This window comes from Enhydra lutris, unplaced genomic scaffold (assembly GCF_002288905.1).
Source record: "Enhydra lutris kenyoni isolate GAN:26980312 unplaced genomic scaffold, ASM228890v2 scaffoldscaffold10, whole genome shotgun sequence".
Lineage (NCBI taxonomy): Eukaryota > Metazoa > Chordata > Mammalia > Carnivora > Mustelidae > Enhydra > Enhydra lutris.
This window is the reverse complement of record NW_019154094.1, coordinates 7,982,565-8,004,172: the sequence shown is the minus strand read 5'-3', so window position 1 is coordinate 8,004,172 and position 21,608 is coordinate 7,982,565. Positions and strand designations below refer to the sequence as shown.

The 21,608-nt window shown below is 42.0% G+C and overlaps 1 protein-coding gene and 1 pseudogene across 3 annotated transcripts in view; both read left to right on the top strand.

The window, feature by feature from the left end:
• Positions 1-21,608, top strand: part of LOC111144093 (inositol hexakisphosphate kinase 1) — a 63,866-nt gene that overhangs the window by 32,214 nt on the left and 10,044 nt on the right. For 2 of the 3 annotated variants that reach the window (XM_022498203.1, XM_022498204.1), the window contains exons 2-3: positions 8,196-8,545; positions 20,326-20,536. In XM_022498203.1, the coding sequence (XP_022353911.1) occupies positions 8,323-8,545; positions 20,326-20,536 (434 nt within the window). In that variant the 5' untranslated portion in view covers positions 8,196-8,322. Of the gene's footprint in view, positions 1-3,976; positions 4,061-8,195; positions 8,546-20,325; positions 20,537-21,608 lie in introns of those variants that run through there. The other variant, XM_022498207.1, reaches the window with a different exon arrangement.
• LOC111143898 lies at positions 11,797-13,005 on the top strand (annotated as a pseudogene).

Below are 21,608 nucleotides of genomic sequence, written 5' to 3'. Positions count from 1 at the left end.
CTGTCTGCTGGTGAAAAAGTTCATTCTCAGCAAGTTCGTTTTAAGAATATCCTTCTTCTCATTTTATGCAGTAAATGTGGAACCAAAGTGTCCCTGTGGCTGGTGGTGTGTAGTCTCCTAGGCAGAGCAGTGGAACCCCTTGACTTCTAGGAGAGCAGTCCATTCATAAAGTGACAGAATTTTAACCATTTTAATAGCAACTTCAGTGATCCAGAGTAACTGATTCAAACTACATTATTTCTCTGAACATCAGTCATCAAAATACATGGAGCGAATTGCAGTTACTTCAGCCCCCCTTAGTCCAGCATCCACATTTGTGAAGAATATCTTCTGCTCCTTTCCTCCAAGTGTTACCCCCTGCTCTGTTCCTAAGGCTGGTGACAGTGTTGAAAAAACATGTAGCTATCGCTGACAACCGCACAAATCAAGCCAGTAGTCCTTTGGTTAGGGTCCAGTTTTTTTTATAAGACAAAAAAGAACCCAGTATTTAGGGCATAGGTGTTATCTACTGGGTTATATAATTTCAATCACAATGATTTAGCTAAAACTCAGAACTTAATCTTGTCCCAAGTTTTTGTTTTGGCAAACCAAAGCCTACCTTGGTGCTATACTTTCCCCCTCTCCCCCTTTGCCTGACTCAGACCCTAATGCAAACAACCTAATAAAAAAAGAGCTGGTATTCAACACACAGTGGTCTTTAATGCATAAATGTTAGATTATCTTGATTTGGTTCCATTTTTCGAGATTGTGTTCATTAGAAAGGAACTTTACTGGGGCCCCTGGCTGGCTCAATTGGTAGAGCGTGTGACCCTTGCTCTCAGCGTTGTGAGTTTCAGCCCCACATTAGGTATAGAGATTACTTAAAAATAAAAACCTTTAAAAAAGGAAGAAAGGAGCTTTATTACTAAATACTGAAATGTATCAGGCTTCTGCAGTGGGAATTTTCTTATTTTTAAACATTTAAAATCTAGTACACATCGTGCTACAAACTATTCCATAGGAAAAAAGTGTAAGCTCCTTTTCATAAAAGCAAGATTTCCTTACCAAATAATCATACAAGTCTCACAGAAATGGCGACGTCTCACCAGAAAAAGAGAGCAGATACTCTGGAGGCAGAGCTTTAAACACTGATCATGATTTCTGTTATAGACTGAAGGTTCATGCCCCTCTCCCCCAGCCTGCCCAGATTCATATGTTGAAACCTAATCCCCAGTGTGATGATATTTGGAGGTGGTGAGGGCTTTCTTTGGGGGGTGTGTGAGTGTGTGTGTTAGAAACTTTATTTTCCATCAACCTTCCTTTGGTATGTTCTGACAATAATTATGATTGCTCAGGTCCTTAGTCATGACCAGGAGAAGGTACTTACTAACTTACTGGTTTCACCGTATCTGGTTACTTGGTCTTTTTTTTTTTTTTTTTTTTTTTAAGATTTTATTTATTTGACAGAGAGAGACACAGCGAGAGAGAGGGAACACAAGCAGGGACAGTGGGAGAGGGAGAAGCAGGCTTCGTGCTGAGTAGGGAGGCCGATGGAGGGCTCGATCCCAGGACCCTGGGATCATGACCTGAGCCGAAGGCAGGCGCTTAATGATTGAGCCACCCAGGTGCCCTGATGACTTGGTCTTATTGTGCAGGAAGATCCTCAGGTTGGCTGTCGGCATGCCCAGAATGTTAGTGCTGGTGACCATGTTGCATTGCATGATCAAAATATTGTGGTGACCTCTTGGTGGTATTGACACTGAACAGCTTGGAGGGCTGATGCGGTTGGAGATGCTGAAGGTAGTGGCGTTGTGAAAAAAAATACAGAAGGCTTTGACAGTGACAGCCAGGGGTAGGAGCGTCAGCATACTACTTGACTGGGCAGTGCAGTTAAGTCATGGCCTGTAGAGGGACTGAGATTATAATGGAATATTCTAGAGGCTTTTAACTGCAGCTAATTCTGGAGTGGGGTGGAAGATAAATCTGGGCATCGCTTTCCTTCAGATGCCTCCCAGGTGACTAATGCACCACTGGGGAAGAGGAGGCTCTTTGTGTTGTGAGTGGGGTGAGGGTGTGTTAGTGCTCAGTAGAGCTGCAGGGGATCGGACTGCTGTCCGGGTGCTCAAACGAGGCCCCTTTGTGATACTCATTCTTGCCCAATGGTTTGCAAATATTGCCTTTGTTAATTACCTCTTCTGCAGAAACTTGGGGAACTTTGAAAAACTTGGTTCTTGGTTGGTTTTTTTTTTTTTTTTTTTTTTTTGCTGTTTATTCTTCCTTGTTCAGTTTAGCAGGGGTTCCAAGAAATGGTTCCAGCCATTTCCTTTTTCTTTCTAGTCTCTTGGCATGGTTTTAGACTGTTCGCTTTCTTTTGTTCCTGTTTGTCCTTGAAGTATTTACATGGTTTAGAAGTTCCACAGGAAGGGAAGATTCTGCTGCTGTAGCTCTTATCTGATACAAGCGTATTTGCATGAGGAGCCCTCACTCCCTCATGAGAAGAGTGGACAAGTCTTTTTTTCTTTTTTTAAAATTTACTTTTAAAGTAACCTCCACACCCTGTGTGGGACTAGAACTCACGACCCCAAGACCACGAGTTGCTTCTCTATTGACTGAGCCAGCCAGGTGCCCCGTGAGTGGACAAATCTTATGTAGAAATGGCAGAATGAGAAATTGCAGTTGTGCTCAGGGGATTAAGGAATATTTTTGGTACTAAGGGAGAATTTCTCTCTCTGAGCTGTGCTAATTACAAAGCAAAGTGGTTTTTACAGAAAGAAAAGACTGCAAATCCTAATGTAGTTCAGTGCATAGATTTGTGAGGTATTTATAATGCGCAGATTATTATATCTAAGCTTTTTCTCCTCCTTAAATGAGCTCTTGTGACATTTGCAGGAGGTGGTGTCTGGTTGGTCTTTTTTAAAACAGAAATATTAAAAAATATATGTTTTTATTAGTCTCAATCTGGAAGTCATTCTATTCCCTATTGGGTATTTACCCAAAGAATATGAAAACAGTAATTCGAAAGGATATATGCACCCCTGTGTTTATTTCAGCATTATTTACAATAGCCAGATAATGGAAGCAGCCTGAATGTTACCGATAGGCGAATGAATAAGGAGGATGTAGTATGTATATACAGTGGAGTGTTACTCAGCCATGAACAAGAACAAAACCTTGCTATTTGCAACAACACAGATGGATCTAGAGTATAATGTTAAGTGAAATAAGCTCGTCAGAGGAAGACAAATACTGATTTCATTCATATGTGCAATTTAAGAAATTAAATTAACAAATGAACAACAAAAAGAGACAAACCAAAAACCAGATTCTTAACTGTAGAGAACAAACAGATGGTTATAGAGGGGAGGTGGGTAGGGGGTTAGGTGAAATAGGTGATAAGGATTAAGATTACATTTATTACAGTGAACACTGGGTAATGTACAGAATTCTTTTTTTTTTTTTTAAGATCTTTATGTATCTGACAGAGACGCAGCAGGAGAGGAAACACAAGCAGGGGGAGTGGGAGAGGGAGAAGCAGGCTTCCCGTAGAGCAGAGAGCCCAATGCAGGGCTCAACCTGAGGACTCTGGGATCATGACCTGAGCTGAAGGCAGACACAACCACTGAGCCACCCAGGCGCCCCTAGAATTCTTAAATCACTGTATTATACACCTGAAACTAATAAACACTGTATGTTAACTACACTGGAATTAAAACATTTTTAAATTTTCCTATTCCCCTTGTCATAGCCCCTACCTTGTATTGTAAACCAAATATATTGTAAACCAAATAGAGAACCTCAATTTATTGCCACATAGGGGAAAGCATACCATTTATAAAGTTTCCCCCAGAGAAGCCTTTGGAGTTGCTTACAGAGCAAAAAAGCTGAAACATGTACTGGTGGGTTTTTTTGGTTGTTGTTGTCGTTCGTTTAACCCACTGCGATGAAACATCATGATTTTAATTATCTGACTTTTTTGGATACTTTGTAGCTTTTAAAGAATTTGGAAGTTTTTCTTCTTGCTAAGTCTGGAGAAGATTAGAAGCTGTTGACGTTTTGAATGGCATAAACTACTTGAAATCAGGTCAGTGTACTTGCAGAGGACAGTCGGGAAAATCTTTGAGGATTAGTTATACTCTGGAAAATAGGATTTATCAACTCCATTGTATTTAGATGTGTTTGTGAAAAATAATGATCAGTGGGGTCCTGAAGTGGCCAGAGTGTAAATTTTGTTTATGGTCTGCCTGTTGTTGAATCACAGTAGAATCAGTTCTAAGCTAATTATTTGGATATTTGGGCAGGTTCTTGATGACGTATGAGAGAATGAATTTTCTTTTTTTTCTTTTTTTATTTTTATTGTATTTTTTTTTTTTAAGATTTTGTTTATTTGACAGACTGAGATCACAAGTAGGCAGAGATGCAGGCAGAGAGAGAGAGGGGGAAGCAGGCTCCCTGCTGAGCAGGGAGCCCAATGCAGGGCTTGATCCCAGGACCCTGGAATCATGACCTGAGCTGAAGGCAGAGGCTTTAACCCGCTGAGCCACCCAGGCACCCTGAGAATGAATTTTCTGTTTGTCGGATTCTTTTCTAGTGTTTTGGTACCATACCTAGTGGACCAGGTATAATTCAAACAGTCTGCCTTTGGGGACACTTTAAAGATCGTAAAGCTGCATTTTTCCTTTTGGAAAATCATCATCAGTGAAGGGCTTGTTCTTCGGTTGTTGGAAGTTTTCCTTGTTATCATAGAAAACACTTACCTCTTTATGTACAAAATCTATTAACTAGAGATCTGGGGATTTTGGGTGCTTTTCTGTCCCTTCATCTAGGATGGTTTTGACTACAAGTGATAGAAAACCCTAATGAGACTGGCTGAAAGCATAAAGGGAAATTTATTTTTGTTACATAACAAGATATCCAGTACTTCAGGGACAACATCAGGGATCCTGATTTCTGTCCTTCTGTTCTGCATGCTCAGCATGTTGGCCTTGTCTTTTTTTTTTTTTTTTTAAGATTTTATTTATTTATTTGACAGAGATCACAAGTAGGCAGAGAGGCAGGCAGAGAGAGAGGAGGAAGCAGGCTCTCTGCTGAGCAGAGAGCCCGATGCGGTGCTCGATCCCAGGACCGTGGTATCACGACCTGAGCTGAAGGCAGAGACTTTAACCCACTGAGCCACCCAGGCAACCCTGGCCTTGTCTTCAGGCTAGTATCTTTTAGGGTCTCTAGGTGGCTACCGTAGTCTCAGATACACATCCAGACAGAATATGGATGCCTCTCTTGTGTTCTTTAAGGGCAAGGTGACTTTTCCCGGAGGACCCCTGGCCAGCTTCCCCTCTTGTCTCATGCTTAGAAGATGGTCAGATGCCCTTTTCTAAAGCAGCCCTCTCATAGGGATGGAAGTTTTCTTGGAGGTTTTCCCTGAGCTAGAATGAAGTTTCATATTCCCTTTGAGGTTGGACTACCTGATTGGTACCCTGTTAGCAAGGAAATAGTGGAGAAAGATGTCATCATCTACAGCCTTCTCAGTCCCTGGTTTTTAGAGTGGACCTTGGTAGACACAGACTTCAGGAGCAACTTCTGGTTGCTTACAAAAGAGTCAGAGCTATTGCTGGTTCCAGGACTTCAGAGCAGGGCAGTAGGCCGGGCAAGCCCAAGCCAAGCCCTTTGCCTGCATCAGCATCTTCCACAGGGTTAGTGGTTGGCATGTCTTCAAATTATAGGTGTGGAAACTTGAGATTTTATTTATTTGAGAGAGAGCATGTATACGCATGTATATGCAGTTTGGGGACAGAAGGGGAGGGAGAGAGAAAAGCAGACTCCACACTGAATGCAGAGCCCCACTCAAGCTTCAGCTTACGACCCTGACCTGATATCATGACCTGAGCCGAAATCAAGAGTCGGACACACTCAACTGACTGAGCCACCCAGGTGCCCCATAGGTGAGGAAATTTGAGGTTAAGTGACTTGCCTACCTTTTTTAGATTCCAGGTTTATTTAAAAAGAAACGCCAAAACAAAGCTTATAGAAATATATTTTACACGTTATTGTCTTTTTTTTTTTTTTTTAAGATTTACTTGAGAGAGAGAGAGAGCGCACGCGCACGAGCAGGAAGGGCAGCGGGAGAGGGAGAGAGAGTCTCAGGCAGACTGCACTGAGCATGGAGCCTGTTGCGGGGCTCAGTCTCATGACCCTGAGATCACGACCTGAACAGAAACCAAGAGTTGGGTGCTCAACTGACTGCACCACCCAGGTGCCCCTTACATATTTACTTCTAAGAAAATATTTCAACTACAGAAACAGTCCCATGACTTTATGTATATATCATGTAGGAACAAAATACCAAGTCTAGATCTGACTGGAGATTGGACTTGAACCTTTCAGTCCTTTGGAGGCTGCCGAGGTTGCCATGCGTCTCTCAGAGTCCAACTCTTCTGGGGCACTTGGCACTATCGATCTCTCTCCTTTCTGACACCCACTGACCCGGGCTAGAAAGTTTAGTACTGTCTGGGTACCCCATCCCCCATCAGAGGCAATCCTGGAGGGCATGCAGCGGGGCCAGGGTAAAAGCCAGTTGGTAGTGCTAGGTAGAGTCCACTGCCATGGTGGGCACCTCCGGAGCCCTGAGAAGAGGCCTTTTATAGCTGCTTCTCCACTTAACACTGCCATTAGGTGACTCCTGTTTTCATATCGTTATGCGTTTACTCCTTGCAGCCCTCTTCCTGGAATTATTTCATTCATTCCAACAAACTTACTTTTGATCATTTTCCTGTATGTCAGGAACTGCCTTGGACCCTAGATGGAAACACAAGGGAATGGTTTGTGGTGGTGATGACAAGTAAATAGGGGACAGTACAACGATGTATTGCTGAGATGGTTGGCACAAGGTATGTTAGGACTCATAGGGGTGTGCGCACCCAACTTGTGTTTGGGAGAATGGAATCTGGGAAAATTCTGGGGGCAGGGAGTTGCCTTCTCCTGAAGGAAGACTAGAAAATGAGCAGGTAAGCAAAAATATGCATTGTGTGCATTGAAGTGGTGGTGATTGGTTAGGGGAATGGAAAATCACTTATTTTTGTTGATAGCCATGAAATAGAACAGAGCTTCCTGGGTAGCTTTGAAATAAGAAAATTTTGCAGTTTTGCAGTAGGGTTCTTTAATAGCCTATTTTGCCCATAAATTAATGAGGTTAGGAAGGAAAATAATGTTTTATTTCTTAAAGGTAAAGCCATATTTCTGCTCTTACAAATATTTTTCTTTTTTAGTCTTGATCTTTCAGATTGTAGTCTTGCCTGCTACATTCCTAATTTCAAAATATATTCGGTATTAGGGAAGTTGACCATTACTTTAACTTTCTTGAGAGCAAATTGACGTTATAAGGTAGGTATTTAAGTACAAAGGACCTTTCCTTGTCTTACTGGTTGGTGTAGAGTATATGGAAAGGGAAGCTCTATGGCACTGGAGTGATGACCATAAATTTTAAGTAGAAGAAACTAGAAGCCTGATTTTCCTTGCGAAAAGCAAACCCTTTCTATGGCTACAACTCAGCAAGGAATGGCTTTCCCTGCCTGCTCTTTGACTTTCAGCAGAAAAGTTGAAAATCTGTTGTGACCAGATTTCTCGAAAACCCTTCTTTGAGGAAGTGAGAGACCCTTACCATTACTGGATATAGTGAGAAGTCTGAACAAGATGAGTTCATGTTGCCTTCTGTTTTTTCCCCTGAATGCTTATCTTTGAATATGAAGTAAACAGGGATAGTTGGCCTTTCTGATGACCGTTAACATATTGTAGCTCTAAAATCAAATCCTTTAGGGTATGTGGAAGGTTATATGATAGCTAGGAAAGGAAGAACGTGTGGGCTTCTGTGCATTAAAAAAATGGAGGAGATCGAAGTTGTGTCATTCAGAAAAACTTGCCACCTGGCTCTCATGCACCAGGCAACATTGTATGTGCTGGGGAAACACATAGCAGGGGCAAAAAACAGAGAATCCCATTCTTTTTTAAAAATATTTTTAAAATTTATTTTTAAAGTAATTTCTACACCTAGCATGGGGCTTAAACTCATGACCCTGAGATCAAGAGTCACCTGTTCAACCGTCGGAACCAGGCAGCCGCCCTCAGAATCCCATTCTTACTCATGGAGCAGATGTTCTGTGAACTCCAGTGAAGTAGTAGCTTGTGAGGTATTTTGATTCCCTCTTTTCCTGTCTCCTTTCTTTTAGGAAAGAAGAATAAGCTGAACAGACTCTGACCATTGCTTTCAGCTTACCAGGACCTTCTGCCTAGCTCTCTTTTTGTGGCCCATGTGCTGCATCCTCTGCCCTCAGTGTGCAACTGGCCCCCAACGCAATGTGTGTTTGTCAAACCATGGAAGTGGGGCAGTATGGCAAGAACGCAAGTCGGGCCGGAGACCGGGGAGTCCTCCTGGAGCCCTTCATCCACCAGGTGGGCGGACACAGCAGCATGATGCGCTACGACGACCACACTGTGTGCAAGCCCCTCATCTCCCGGGAGCAGCGCTTCTACGAGTCCCTCCCTCCCGAAATGAAGGAGTTCACCCCTGAGTACAAAGGTCAGTCACTGGCCAGTTCGGGGAGAGCAGCAGCCTGGGGGTTTTGCAGCCCCTCAGCTCAGTTTTCCTTGTTTTGTTGGCCATGTGAGGTGATTGTAGGTCTGTTGTCGCAAAGCAGCTAAATCAGTTTGTTAAGCAAAATTTGAGGCCAAAAGCACCAGCGAGGTCTTTAGATCTTGAAAATCTGAATTCACTGATAGCTAAACCTCAAAAGAATTCACAGCATTAAGTCCTATTCGTGAAGAGCATGCTGTTAGCAAGGTGGGTTCCCCTGTTTGCTGGGATGGTCTAGGAGGGGAAGTACTTCTCTGGTCCCAGAGGAGAAAGAATTGGATGTTCTCCAGGCTAAAGTGGTGAGGTAGCTGGCAAGGAGGCTGGGTGGAGCTGATGTCTGAATGTGCTGCGGGAATGAATTGATGGTAAGGAATTCACAGAAGGACTAGGGGTGCCTGGAAGTCCTAACTTTTAAAGGAAAAATAATGTTTGAAAATGTAAATTGGCTTTATAGAATAGAACCCCATGAATATACACCAGAATTAAGTCACTTTATTTTTAAATTTTAAAAGGTTTTATTTTTATTTATGAGAGAGAGTGTTGGGGGCAGGGGAGGAGCAGAGGAAGAGGGACAAGTAGACTCCATGCTGAGCGTGGAGCCCTCCATGGGCTTCAGTCTCGAGACTCTGAGATCATGACCTGAGCTGAAACCAAGAGTCAGATGCTTAACCAACTGAGCCACCCAGGTGCCCTAAGTCACTTCATTTTAAACTCTGATTTTTGTCACTATTTATACATTTTCATGATTGTCCACCACGTATAAGTTAAATTTGGGCAGAGGTTCTGCTTTTTAATTTCCCAAAGCTGTTATGAATTTAGTCATGTTTACACCATCCTTTGCTTAAGGGATCCTCAGTTTTGAAAAACCAATCCATATCAGTATTTGTTGTTTTTGTAACTCTTTTTTATTGTGCCAGAATATACATAATATAAAGTTTACCATTTTAAAATGGTTAATTTAGTGGCATTAAGTACATTCACAGTGTTGTATATGATTATCATTATCTATTTCCAGAACTTTCTCATCACCTCAAAGAAAAAGTCTGTACCCATTAAATAATAACTCCCCCTTTCTCCCTCACCTGAACCCCAGGTAACCTCTGACATACTTTGTTTCTACAAATGGGCCTACTGTAGACATTTCATAGGAGTGGGATCATTTCATTCTTGTACTTTTGAGTCTGGCTTATTTCATTTAGCATAATGTTTCCAAGACTGACCCGTGTCGTAGCCTATATCAGAACCTCATTTCTTTTTATGGCTGAATACTATTCCATTTTGAATATATATCACATTTATTTATCCATTCGTCTGTGGTGGACACTTGGGTTGTTCCCGCTTTGGGCTATTGTGAATAATGCTTCTGTGAATATTAGCTTATAAGCATCTGTCTTGAGTCCCTGTTTTCAATTTTTTTTAAAGATTTTATTTTGAGAGAGAGAGTTTTGTTTCTGTTAAGAGCCTGTCTTCAGTTCTTTTGAGTACATAGCTAGGAGTGGAATTGCTGGATCATATAGTAATCCTGTTTAACTTTTTGAGGAACCACCAAACTGTTTTCTTTCTTTCTTTCTTTTTTTTTTTAAGATTTTATTTATTTATTTGACAGAGAGAGAGAGAGAGATCACAAGTAGGCAGAGAGGCAGGCAGGGAGAGAGGGAAGCAGGCTCCCCACCGAGCAGAGCCCAATGTGGGGCTCGATCCCAGGACCCCGAGACCACGACCTGAGCGGAAGGCAGAGGCTTAACCCACTGAGCCACCCATGCGCCCCCACCAAACTGTTTTCTGTAGTGGCTACACCATTGGACATTCTTACTGGCAATGTTCCCGTTTCTCCACATCTAGCTGACATGTACTTTGCTTTAAAAAAAAAAAAATTATTATAGCCATCCTAGTGGGTATGAATGGTATCTGTGGTTTTCATTTGCATTTTTTTTTTTTAAGACTTTATTTATCTGGCAGACAGAGATCACAAGTAGGCAGAGAGGCAGGTTGAGAGAGGAGGAAGCAAGCTCTCCACCGAGCAGAGAGCCTGACGGGGGGCTTGATCTCAGGACCCTGGGATCATGACCTGAGCTGAAGGCAGAGGCTTTAACCCACTGAGCCACCCAGGTGCCCTTCATTTGCATTTTCTTAATGACTAATGATATTGATGTGCTGTTGGCCATTTGTGTACCTCTCTGGAGAAATGTATATTCAAGTCCATTGTGTAATTTTGAATTCGATGGTCTATTTGCTATTGTTTTCAAAACAGAACCAGAAGAATACGGAATTTGAAGGAATAAATATTCTAAGCCTGCAAAAGGAGAGAGAAGCCAGAATCAAACACACTGCTGTCTCTAAGTGGCTAAAAACAACAGTTACAAATGCTTTATAAATGCAGCTTCAGCCGCCTACTCTTCCATACTCAACACATTCATGGCCAAATCTTCTGCTATAAATATGCCAAAACCAGATAGAGAACTATAAGCCCTTTTAACTCATTGAGTCCTTCTGATGCTAAGGAAAAAAAAAAGAATGTCTTAAAAAGAAGTTGAGCCCTGGCTCCAGAGAAGTGTTTTCTAAATCACAGCCACCAGAACTGGAACAAGTTTGAATCTCAGGTTGCCTCCCAGGGAAGGATTGTCCCTAGCATTGGTTCAGTTTTTCCCCGCAACTTTCTCTCAGACTGGGGAACAGAAGTCTTTAAAAGCCATAGCAGATCATTAGTACCTACTTTATTTTCTTTCTTCAGGCTGCATTTTTTTTTTTTTAAGATTATTTATTTATTTATTTATTTGACAGAGATCACAAGTAGGCAGAGAGGCAGGCAGAGACAGAGAGGGGGAAGCAGGCTCCCCGCCGAGCAGAGAGCCCAATGTGGGGCTCGATCCTCGGACCCTGGGATCATGACCTGAGCCGAAGGCAGAGGCCCCAACCCACTGAGCCATCCAGGTGCCCCCAGGCTGCATTTTCACTAGGAAAAAGAAGTATATGTTCTCAAATACACAGTTAAACCAAAATTTGATCCTTTCTTATTAAGTCAAATGAAGCCCAATTTATGCAAAGAAAATGGAAACTGTTATTGGTCCAGTTCATATATATGAAAACCCAACACCACAGGACTTTTGTTTTTTATTTTGAAATACATTTAGAATTACAGAAAAGTTACCAAAAAAATTAGAGTTCCCATCTACCCAGCTTCCTCTAATGCTCCTGTGATGCCAGTGTACCAGGTAAAGCCCTGTTATAAAGTAATGCATCTTTCCTTGCCTGGTTGTGGACCAGGTGCAGGAAGTCTGACCCATCTCTTCAGCCTCTTGAGTCCCACCAAAATATTTAAAATGTCTATATGAATTGAAAGCTGCAGTTAATGGTCGCTTCACAATGATTGAGATACCACATGTGGACTTGGATGTAACCAGCATAACCCAAGCTGGTGAGCTACTGCTTCATTAACCAGTGCCTGGGACTTAAACTCAGTGCTTGGAAAGGATTATGGGGCATTGAAAGACAAGGGCACTGAAAGATCGTGATTCACATAGACCCCACCTCCCCTCCCTCTTTTGCTGTCCCAGCTGCTCTGGGACAGGACTACAGGGTCCTGTCTGCTGTTCTCATACATTCAGCAATCAACAGTGTGTCAGAAAGCCTTCTTAAGTGCTTTGGCAAGCCGACTGAAAACAGCCCTGTTAAGAATATCAGTTGGGTTTTGGGCTAACGTGGAAGAAGGTGCCAGAGATTCAAATGAAGTTCAGTGGCCAAACGATGTCTTCCATCAGAGGAGAAAGGAACATTGCACATTTTTTCTTCTCTCTGTTTGGTCAAAAGTATAATGCTGTCAATTTAACCATTGTAGATACCTTTGTAGATAATAGCTATTTTTCAGTTAAAAGAGGGAAGCAGTAGGGGCTCCTGGGTGGCTCAGTTGTTTAAGCATCGACTTTTGGTTTCAGTTCAGGTCATGATCTCAGGGTTGTGGGGTTGAGCCCCACATTGGGGATCCATGCCTTACAAGGAGTCTGCCTGAGATTCTCTCTTTCTCTCCCTCTGCCCCTGCCCCTGCTCATGCACATACGTGCTCTCTCAGATAAGTAAATCTTAAAACAGGGAAACAGTAGAGAGGAAGCCACTATGTTCGACTCTATGAACTCTACTCTTAGAAAGAGCTCCTGACTTGTTGGGACTGAACTCCCTGTGGCAGACGTGCTGTGGTCTGTGCTCCGGCAGATGGGAGGCTACTTGTTGATAGTGCCGGCCAGTGTGCAGAGATGGATGAGGGCTGTGAAAACCTGGCCCCTTTTAATATTGTCCCCGAGCTCCTTAAGTCAATTCAGGAACTGATTTTAGATTTTAAGAACAGTGCTGTTCTTAAGATTATGCGTATTGTTGATAAAGTAGCTTATACTAAAATCCAAGTCTTCACTTAAGCTAATCATCAAGCATCAATAAAAGCATCCTATTAAAAAAATTTCTTGGGGTGCCTGGATGGCTCAGTCAGTTAAGCATCTGCCTTTGGCTTAGGTCATGATCTCAGGGTCCTGGGATCGAGCTCCCATCGGGCTCCCTGCTCAGTGGGGAGTCTGCTTCTCCCTCTCCCTCTGACCCTCCTCCCCACTTGTACTCTCTCTGTCTCAAATAAATAAAATCTTTTTTAAGAATTCCTTAAATAACTAACTGTAGTACAGTTTATAATAATCAAAACCAGAAAATGAACCCTGATATAATAAAAATAACTAATCTGGGGCACCTGGGTGGCTTAGTGGGTTAAGCCTCTGCTTCCGGCTCAGGTCATGATCTCAGGGTCCTGGGATCGAGCCCCACATCTGGCTCTCTGCTCAGCAGGAAGCCTGCTTCCCCCTCTCTCTCTGTCTGCTTCTCTGCCTACTTGTGATCTCTCTCTCCCTCTGCCAAATAATTAAATAAAATTAAAAAATAAATAAAAATTAAAAAAAATAAAAATAACTAATCTCTATACTTTATTCAGATTTTGTTAGTTTTCCTCCTTATGTTCTTCTTTTGGTTCATGTTTTCACTTCACATTGCATATATTCCTCCTCAGTCTCCTCCATCCTGAGAGAGTATCTCAGTCTTTGTCTTTCGTGACCTTGACACTTTTGAAGAATACTAGCAGTGGTTTTTTGAAATGTTCCTAAATTTGAATTTGCCTTATATTTTCCCATGGTTAGACTGAGGTTATTTATCTTGGGCAACAGAAATGATCTTGTGTCCTCTCAGTTCTTCCTGTCCGAAGATACTACATTGTTATTAGTGATTTAATTTCAATCACTTGGTTAAGGTGGTGTCTGCCAGGCTTCTCCACTGTAAAGTTACTATCTTCCCTGTTGTAATTAATGAGTATCCTATGGGGAGATACTTTGAGACTTTCTAAGTGTTTCCCTCCCCCCCCCTTCCAAGATTTATTTATTTATTTTAAAGAAAGTGGGTGGGAGTGGGGAGGGGCAGAGGGAGAGAGAGAGAGAGAATCTCCGGCTGAGCGTGGAGCCCAACATGGGGCTTGATCTCACCACTCTGAGATCATGACCTAAGGCGAAATCAAGAGTCAGACACTTAACCAACTGAGCCACCCTGGTGTCCCTAAATATCCTATTTCTTATAGTACTTTAGTCCTCTAATTTTAGAATTGATCAGTGGTCCTCACCTGTAACAGTTACTACTGTGTTGTATGCCTAATGGTGACTTCTGTTTCCACCATTTCTTCTGTATCTTTAATTAAAAGGAATTACAATTCCATAAGGAAGAATTGTCCCTCCTCACCCATTTATCTATCAGTATGTGCTTACGGATGTTTTACTTCTTATATTCTAGATGTGGCCACTGGGCCTCCTTTACCTTGGCTCTTGTGCACTTGGGACATATATCCCATCATTTTTTACTACTTCTTTGCATTCAGTTACCGCAGGGTGCTCCAGGCCCATCTTTTATTTTTTCTGCCCTGATTCAGGAACCAACCATTTCTCCAGGGAGCTTTGCTTCCTTTTATTGTAGAAATGGTATTTAGAAAAACCAAGATCTTGACACTAGATGGACTGATTGCTACTGGAGTATCATTGTTTTTAGGCCCTTTTAGCAGACAGGTCTAGAAAATTTATACAGGTCTGTATAACTACTAACCCACACATACACATGTATCTCTTTATTGCCAGGAACACAGGTATTTTTAAAACTCAATCAAGCTAAGGAAAAATGCCGGTGATATTCTGTGTTTTGGCAATAAGTTTGGAGAGGGATTTTTATTAGTATGACCAGCTGCAGTCATCAGGTGGTGCAGCATATGGTATTAAACGTGAGATTCTAGGCTTCTGTTTCCTTATGCAAAACATTCCCTCATTCATTAATCTTGTATTTATTAAGCATCTACTAGATGCCAGGCCCTATGCTCATTAATGTAAAAGACAAAATACCATACCTACAGGGAGCATACATGCTAATGTGAGAAAAAGTAAATAAACATATAGACAAAACAATTTCTAGATTTTGATAAGTGCTGTGAAGAAACTAAATATGGTTCTATAATTAGAAATAATAAGGCTTCCAGAACAGAACACTTGAGATAGGATGATCAGGAAAGAAATATCCAGGAAGACTTGAAGGACTCAAGTGTGAGGAGCAGCTGTGGGCAAAGGGCAATGGAAAGAAACATTCTAAGCATAAGCAAAAGTTTTGAGGTTAAAAAGAAAAAAGAAAAAAAAAGCTTGGGTGTTTTAAGAACTAGTTCCACTCTTTGTTAAGAGTTAAGAAACACCCAGTTAAAAAATGGTCAAAGGACTTGAATAAACATTTCTCCAGAGAAGATATGCAAATGTCTAATAGGCACATGAAACAAATCATTAGTCGTTAGGGAAATGCAAATCAAAACCACAGTCAGATACCATTCATAGCCACTAGAATGGCTATAACAAAAAAAAAAAAGGAAAGTACATGTTGGCAAGGACGTGGAGAAATAAGAACACTGCCAGTAAGAATGTCAAATGGTGCAGCCACTACAGAAAACAGGTTGGTGGTTCCTCAGAAAGTTGAACAGCGGGGCTCCTAGATGGCTCAGTCAGTTAAGGGTTTGCCTTCAACTCAGGTCATGATCCCAGGGTCCTGTGATCAAGCCCTGCCTCAAGCTCTGTACTCAGTGGGGAGCCTGCTTCCTCCCTCTCCCTCTGCCCACCTGCCCCTCTCTCCCCCTCTCCCTGCCAAATAAATAAATAACTAAATAAATAATCTTTAAAAAAAAAATTAAACAGGATTACCATATGATCCAGCAATTGCACTCCTAGCTGTGTACCCAAAAGAATATAAACAGGATCTTTAAAACAAAAACAAAAAAAACTTTTTCTCTCTCTCTCTCAAAATAAATAAATAAAATCTTTAAAAAAAAAAAAAAAAAGAATTGAGGGGCGCCTGGGTGGCTCAGTTGGTTGAGCGACTGCCTTCGGCTCGGGTCATGATCCTGGAATTCCGGGATCGAGTCCCGCATTGGGCTCCCGGCTCCACGGGGAGTCTGCTTCTCCCTCTGACCTTCTCCTCGCTCATGCTCTCTCTCACTGTGTCTCTCTCTCTCTCTCAAATAAATAAATAAAATGTTTAAAAAAAAAAAAAAAGAATTGAAAACAGGGATTCAAACAGATGCTTATAAGCTAATATTCACAGAAGCATTATTCACAATAGCCCAAAGTGGGAACAACCCAAGTGTCCACCACAGATGAATGGATAAACAAATGTGATATATATTCACAATGAAATAGTATTCAGCCATAAAAAGAAATGAAGTTCTGATATAGGCTACAGCATGGGTGAATCTTGGACACATTATGCTAAGTAAAATAAGCCAGGCACAAGAGGACGAGAATGATAGGATTTCATTTCTATGAAATGTCTACAGTAGGCCTATTTGTAGAAACAGAGTAAGTTAGAGGTTACTTGGGGTTCAGGTGAGGGAGAAAGGGGTAGTTATCATATAATAGGTACAGACTTTTTCTTTGAGGTGATGAGAAAGTTCTGGAAATAGATAATGAAAATCATATACAGGGGCCCCTGGGTGGCTCAGTGGGTTAAAGACTCTGCCTTCAGCTCGGGTCATGATCCCAGGGTCCTGGGATTGAGCCCCACATCGGGCTCCCTGCTCAGCGGGGAGCCTGCTTCCACCACCCTCTGCCTGCCTTTCTGCCTACTTGTGATCTCTGTCTGTCTAAATAAATTTAAAAAAAAGAAAAGAAAGTCATATACAGCATTGTGAATGTGCTTAATGCCACTAATTGTACATTTAAAAATGGTTAAAATGATAAACTTACGTTACATATTTTTTTCCTATAGTTTTTAAGAATATATTGTAAAAAATAAAACCTTCATCAGATGTGATCTTTAGTGTCTATTGAAATTAGTCTTACAAATGCCAAGAAAGGGCTTACATCAGATGAATTCTAAGAGCATTGATTTTCATTTTCCCATCTGCATTCTACCTAGGTGTGAGTAATGGTATTTAAAAAAGTCAGAATCAAAAATATTTTTTCCTTAATCTAATAATGGTCGATTGCATGGCTCTTTTAATTACCAGGTCTCATCTGCTCTTGGTAGAGCTTCCTCCTGGCCTACGCACAGCACAGCCATTTCTCCCCATAGTAGGTGTGATGCTCTGTGTCTGCCAGTGGTCTGTCAGGGGACTCAAAAGTATGTGCCTCAGCAGGACATATTTCTAGTATAGCTTCAGATGAGCCTGGAAGACAAAAATAAAAGAGCTAATCAAAGGAGATAATGATATATTTGACATATAAAAATTTAAAGCTTACGTTTATCAAAATATGGCTTCAAAGAAAATGGATAAAGATATTTACAACACATATGACTGACCAAGGATTAATTTCCAGAATATATATATCTAAATTAATGCAGATCTGTATGAAAAAGACAATTCAGTAAGAGAGTGAGCAGAAATTAAGAAAATCAATAAAAAGCAAAGACCAAAGCTTATTTTTTTGAGAACATCTCTAGCTAGACTGATCAGGAAGAGAATATATGAATGTCTAATATCAGAAATGATAGATAAGTTGTAACTAGAGTCTACTGATGTTTAAAGGTAAAAGAATATTATGAAAAACTTTATCCCAGTAACTTCTACAACATCGATGAAAGAGTTTCTTGAATGATACAAACTATGAAAACTCTCAAGAAAAAATGGAGACTCTGAATAGCACTATCAAGTAAATTGATGTTGCATTCTAGCTAAGAAAACTCTAGGCCCACACAGCTTCGCTGATGAATTCTGCCAAATATTTAAGAAAGAAATACTTACAGTAGTTCTACAGAAACTCTTCCCAAAAAATTAAAGAATATGTTAAATTAAATTAAAGAGAATATTCATTCTGCAAGGCCACTATAAGAAAATAAATGGACCTCATGAATCTAGATGTAAAAAAATTTCAATAAAATTTTAGTTGATTGAGTCCAACAACATGTTAAAAGGACAATACATCATTACCAGGTAGGGTTTATCTGAGTAATACAGGGTAGGTTTAACATTCAGAGGTTAAATGAATTTCCATATTAATGATCTAAAAAAAGAAAAACCATCTATGCATCTGTGTCTTAGCAGATTCAGAAAAGGCATTTGATAGTATCTGACATCCATTTTTTTTTTTTTTTAAGATTTTTATTTATTTGAGAGAAAGAGCTGGGAGAGGGGCAAAGGGAGAGAGAGAAGCGGGCTCCCTGTGGGGTTTGATCCCAGGAACCTGGGACCCCCATGAACATGACCTGAGCTAAAGGCAGACACTTAACTGACTGAGCCACCTAGGCTTCCCCCCAACATCCATTCTTGCTTCATAAAACAACAGCAGCAAACTAGGAATAGAAGGACAATTCTTCAACCTGACTGACAGCATCTATGAAAAATCTCCAGTCAGCATCGTAATGATGAAACCATTGCTTTGCCCCCTTTAAGATCAAGAACGGGACAAGGATATTCATGCTTCCCACTGGAGGTTCTGGCCAGTGTAGTTAGGCCAGATAGTGAAATAATAAAATGCATTCCAGTTGGAAAGGAAGAAGTAGAAGTGTCTTTATTTACAGACAATATAGAATTTTGTCTTTAGTCAGTCAGGTGTTGGAGCAGAATAAAGTCCTGCAAAGGACTCAGAATTGACCTGACCACCCTTCCTTAGAAAGTTACTTTTGAAGATGTTTTCCACTCAAGTAAGGAGTAAACGAGGAGTGGGGAGAAGTAGAGGACCATAGAAGGATAAATGGAACGACCGTCACACTGGTCAGCACGACAGCTGTGTGGCAGGCCTAGAGGATCCTCTAGGTCAGAGCATAAGGAGCAGCCCAGGAGACCGAGAAACTTGAAGACCAGAGGGCATTCAGGCCGGAACAGTTGAGGTTCTAGTGAATGAAGACAGAGAGGAGGTTACAGAGGTGAACACCTGCAGGAGAGGCAGCCAGGGTGCAGGGGTGAGGCCCACTGAAGCGCAGCATACGTTGGGCAGTGTAGTAAGAATGTAAGAAAAAAGAATCAATTTAATGTTTCAGGAATTTTTTTCTAAAAGGGCTCAGGGAGTGAGGCAGTGCCTACCTGGAGAAGGAAATGGGCCAAAGAGAAGGGTATTCTTGGTCTGGCATGTTGACTTATTTATAAATGCTTCTCACTTATGCTGCGATCATAGAGCCAGCTCTGTACACAAAGTGTGAAAGGAGAAATGTAGCTGACAGAAGGTTGGGTGTGGAAGTTAGATGACGGGCAGCCTGGACTTCTATCTTTTTTTTTTTTTTTTAAGATTTTATTTATGTGAGAAAGAGCACAAGCTGGGTGGAGGGGCAGTGGAAGAGGGACAAGCAGACTCCCTGTTGAGCAGGGAGCCCGACGTGAGAGGCGGGATCCCAGGAAACCCAGATCATGACCTGAGCTAAGGTCAGATGCTTAACGGACAACTAAGCCACCCAGGTACCCCTGGGCTCCTTTCTTGATTTCTTTGTCTTTCTTTTCTTTCTTTCCTTTTTTTTCTCTTCTCTTCTTTTCTTTTCTCTCTTTCCTTTATCTTTCTCTCTTTTTTTTTTTTTTTTTAACTCCTTGGACTAGGTTTGTAGGTATTGTGTTTTAACTCTTTTGGTAATTATACAGAAGAAACTATGAACAGCCTGTTTGGTAAAAAAATGGACACAGTAAACTCTTTTGCCTGAGTACAGCAGGGAGAACAGAAAGGTGTCTCAATTTAGGAGTGCCAGTGGTTTAGTGAGACAGAAGTTCTGTCTGGTGAGGTTAGAAGAGCCTGATGCTCAGTGTGGGCAGAAGACTTCTTTTGGGGACTGTTTTGCAGGGAGAAGTCTTAAGTCTCTCTAGGTGGCACACGGGGCTGAAGGAAACAGATCAAGTCACCGACATAGGAAATGGCGGGATCACAGAGTAGTTAAATAAGGAGAAGGTTAAGTCCTGTCAGGTGTGAGTGTCTCCAGTGCACACAGCTTTGAGTGGTACAGAAGTTAGTCACTGGAAGTGCCGGGGCTAGAGAAGAGCGCGGGAAAGATGTACATATCTATCTACGATCAAAGGCTAAGTAGCAGCCTCTGAGTTGGGGCGAGTGGTCAGCTGTGTTCTGGAAAGGTGTGTGTTGGTCATTGTTCCTACATTGATCTTCAGTTGGTTCAGGGCAGGTGATGTACTGTGGGACAGCAAGTACCAGGCAGTCTGTGCTGCATAGACCCAGCCTGTGTAGACATTTGTTGACTAGCTGCCTTTTTTTCAACAGGCGTGGTGTCTGTCTGTTTTGAGGGAGACAGTGATGGTTACATCAACTTGGTGGCGTACCCTTATGTGGAAAGTGAGACTGTGGAGCAGGATGACACACCAGAGCGGGAGCAACCTCGGCGCAAACACTCCCGCCGGAGCCTACACCGGTCAGGCAGTGGCAGTGACCACAAGGAGGAGAAAGCCAGCCTGTCCCTTGAAACCTCCGAGAGGTAAGGGGGGTTGGTGAGCAGGGCCGAAGGCGCACATGTGGTCCTAATCAGCACAAATGCCCGAGGCCTCTCTAGAGCCCCGATACACCCCGGGGAAGTAGGGCTCAGGGTTGGGGGAAGATGGCTGGTATTCTTTGGCTACCCACCCAGGCGTGTCACATCACCCCAGTGATGCTACCTTCTGAGGATGGATGGAGCTGGTCAAGAGAGAGTGAAGGTCTCTCAGCCCTTTGGAAGCAAGGACTCCCCGCCATTCGTGCTCTGTGTCCTCCAGCTTTGTCATTGTCTCACACGTGAGATTGAAATGCCGTAGTCCACGGTGAGGTTGCATCTGCTTTCTGACCTGTAGGATTGCCCAAGTGCAATGAGAGTGTGTCCGGACTAGTGTTTTTGAAGAGTTCTGGAAGAGGTTCTTTGACCTTTCTGAGAGACTGAGGTCAGCTCTTAACCCTTTCCCTGCACCTAAAATTTAGTTTATTGCATTGGAAATGATTTTCCTTATAGGTTAGGAAAACAGTCTACAAGAAATTATGTTTCTGAATATTTTATGCAAAAAATGTGAACTCCCCTAGGATGGCTGTCATCAGAAGGACAGGCAATAAAAGTGTTGATGAAGAAGATGTGGAGAGATTAGAACCCTCTTAAATGGCTGACAGGAATGGAAACTAGTGCTGCCACCCTGGGAAACGGGTATTTGGCAGCTCCTTAGAAAGTTACACCCATCCATTCCACTCCTGGGAATAGCAGCCTGTACCGAGAGAATTAAAAAAATACATTCAGACACGGAACTTGTGAAGAGATGTTCATAGTAACGTTAGTCCTAACAGCCAAAGTAATCCCAGTGTCCCATCAGCTGACGAATGGATGAATAAAGGCTGACTGTTATTCAGTCATAAACAGGAATGGCGCACTCGTACGGGCCACAATGGGGATGAACCTTGAAAACCTGTGCTCAGTGAAAGAAGTTAATCACAAAAAACCACGTATTGTGGGATTCCAGTTATAGAAAGTGTTTAGAATAGGCAAATGCACAAGACAGAAAGCAGGTTAGTGGGTGCCAGAGACTGAGGGG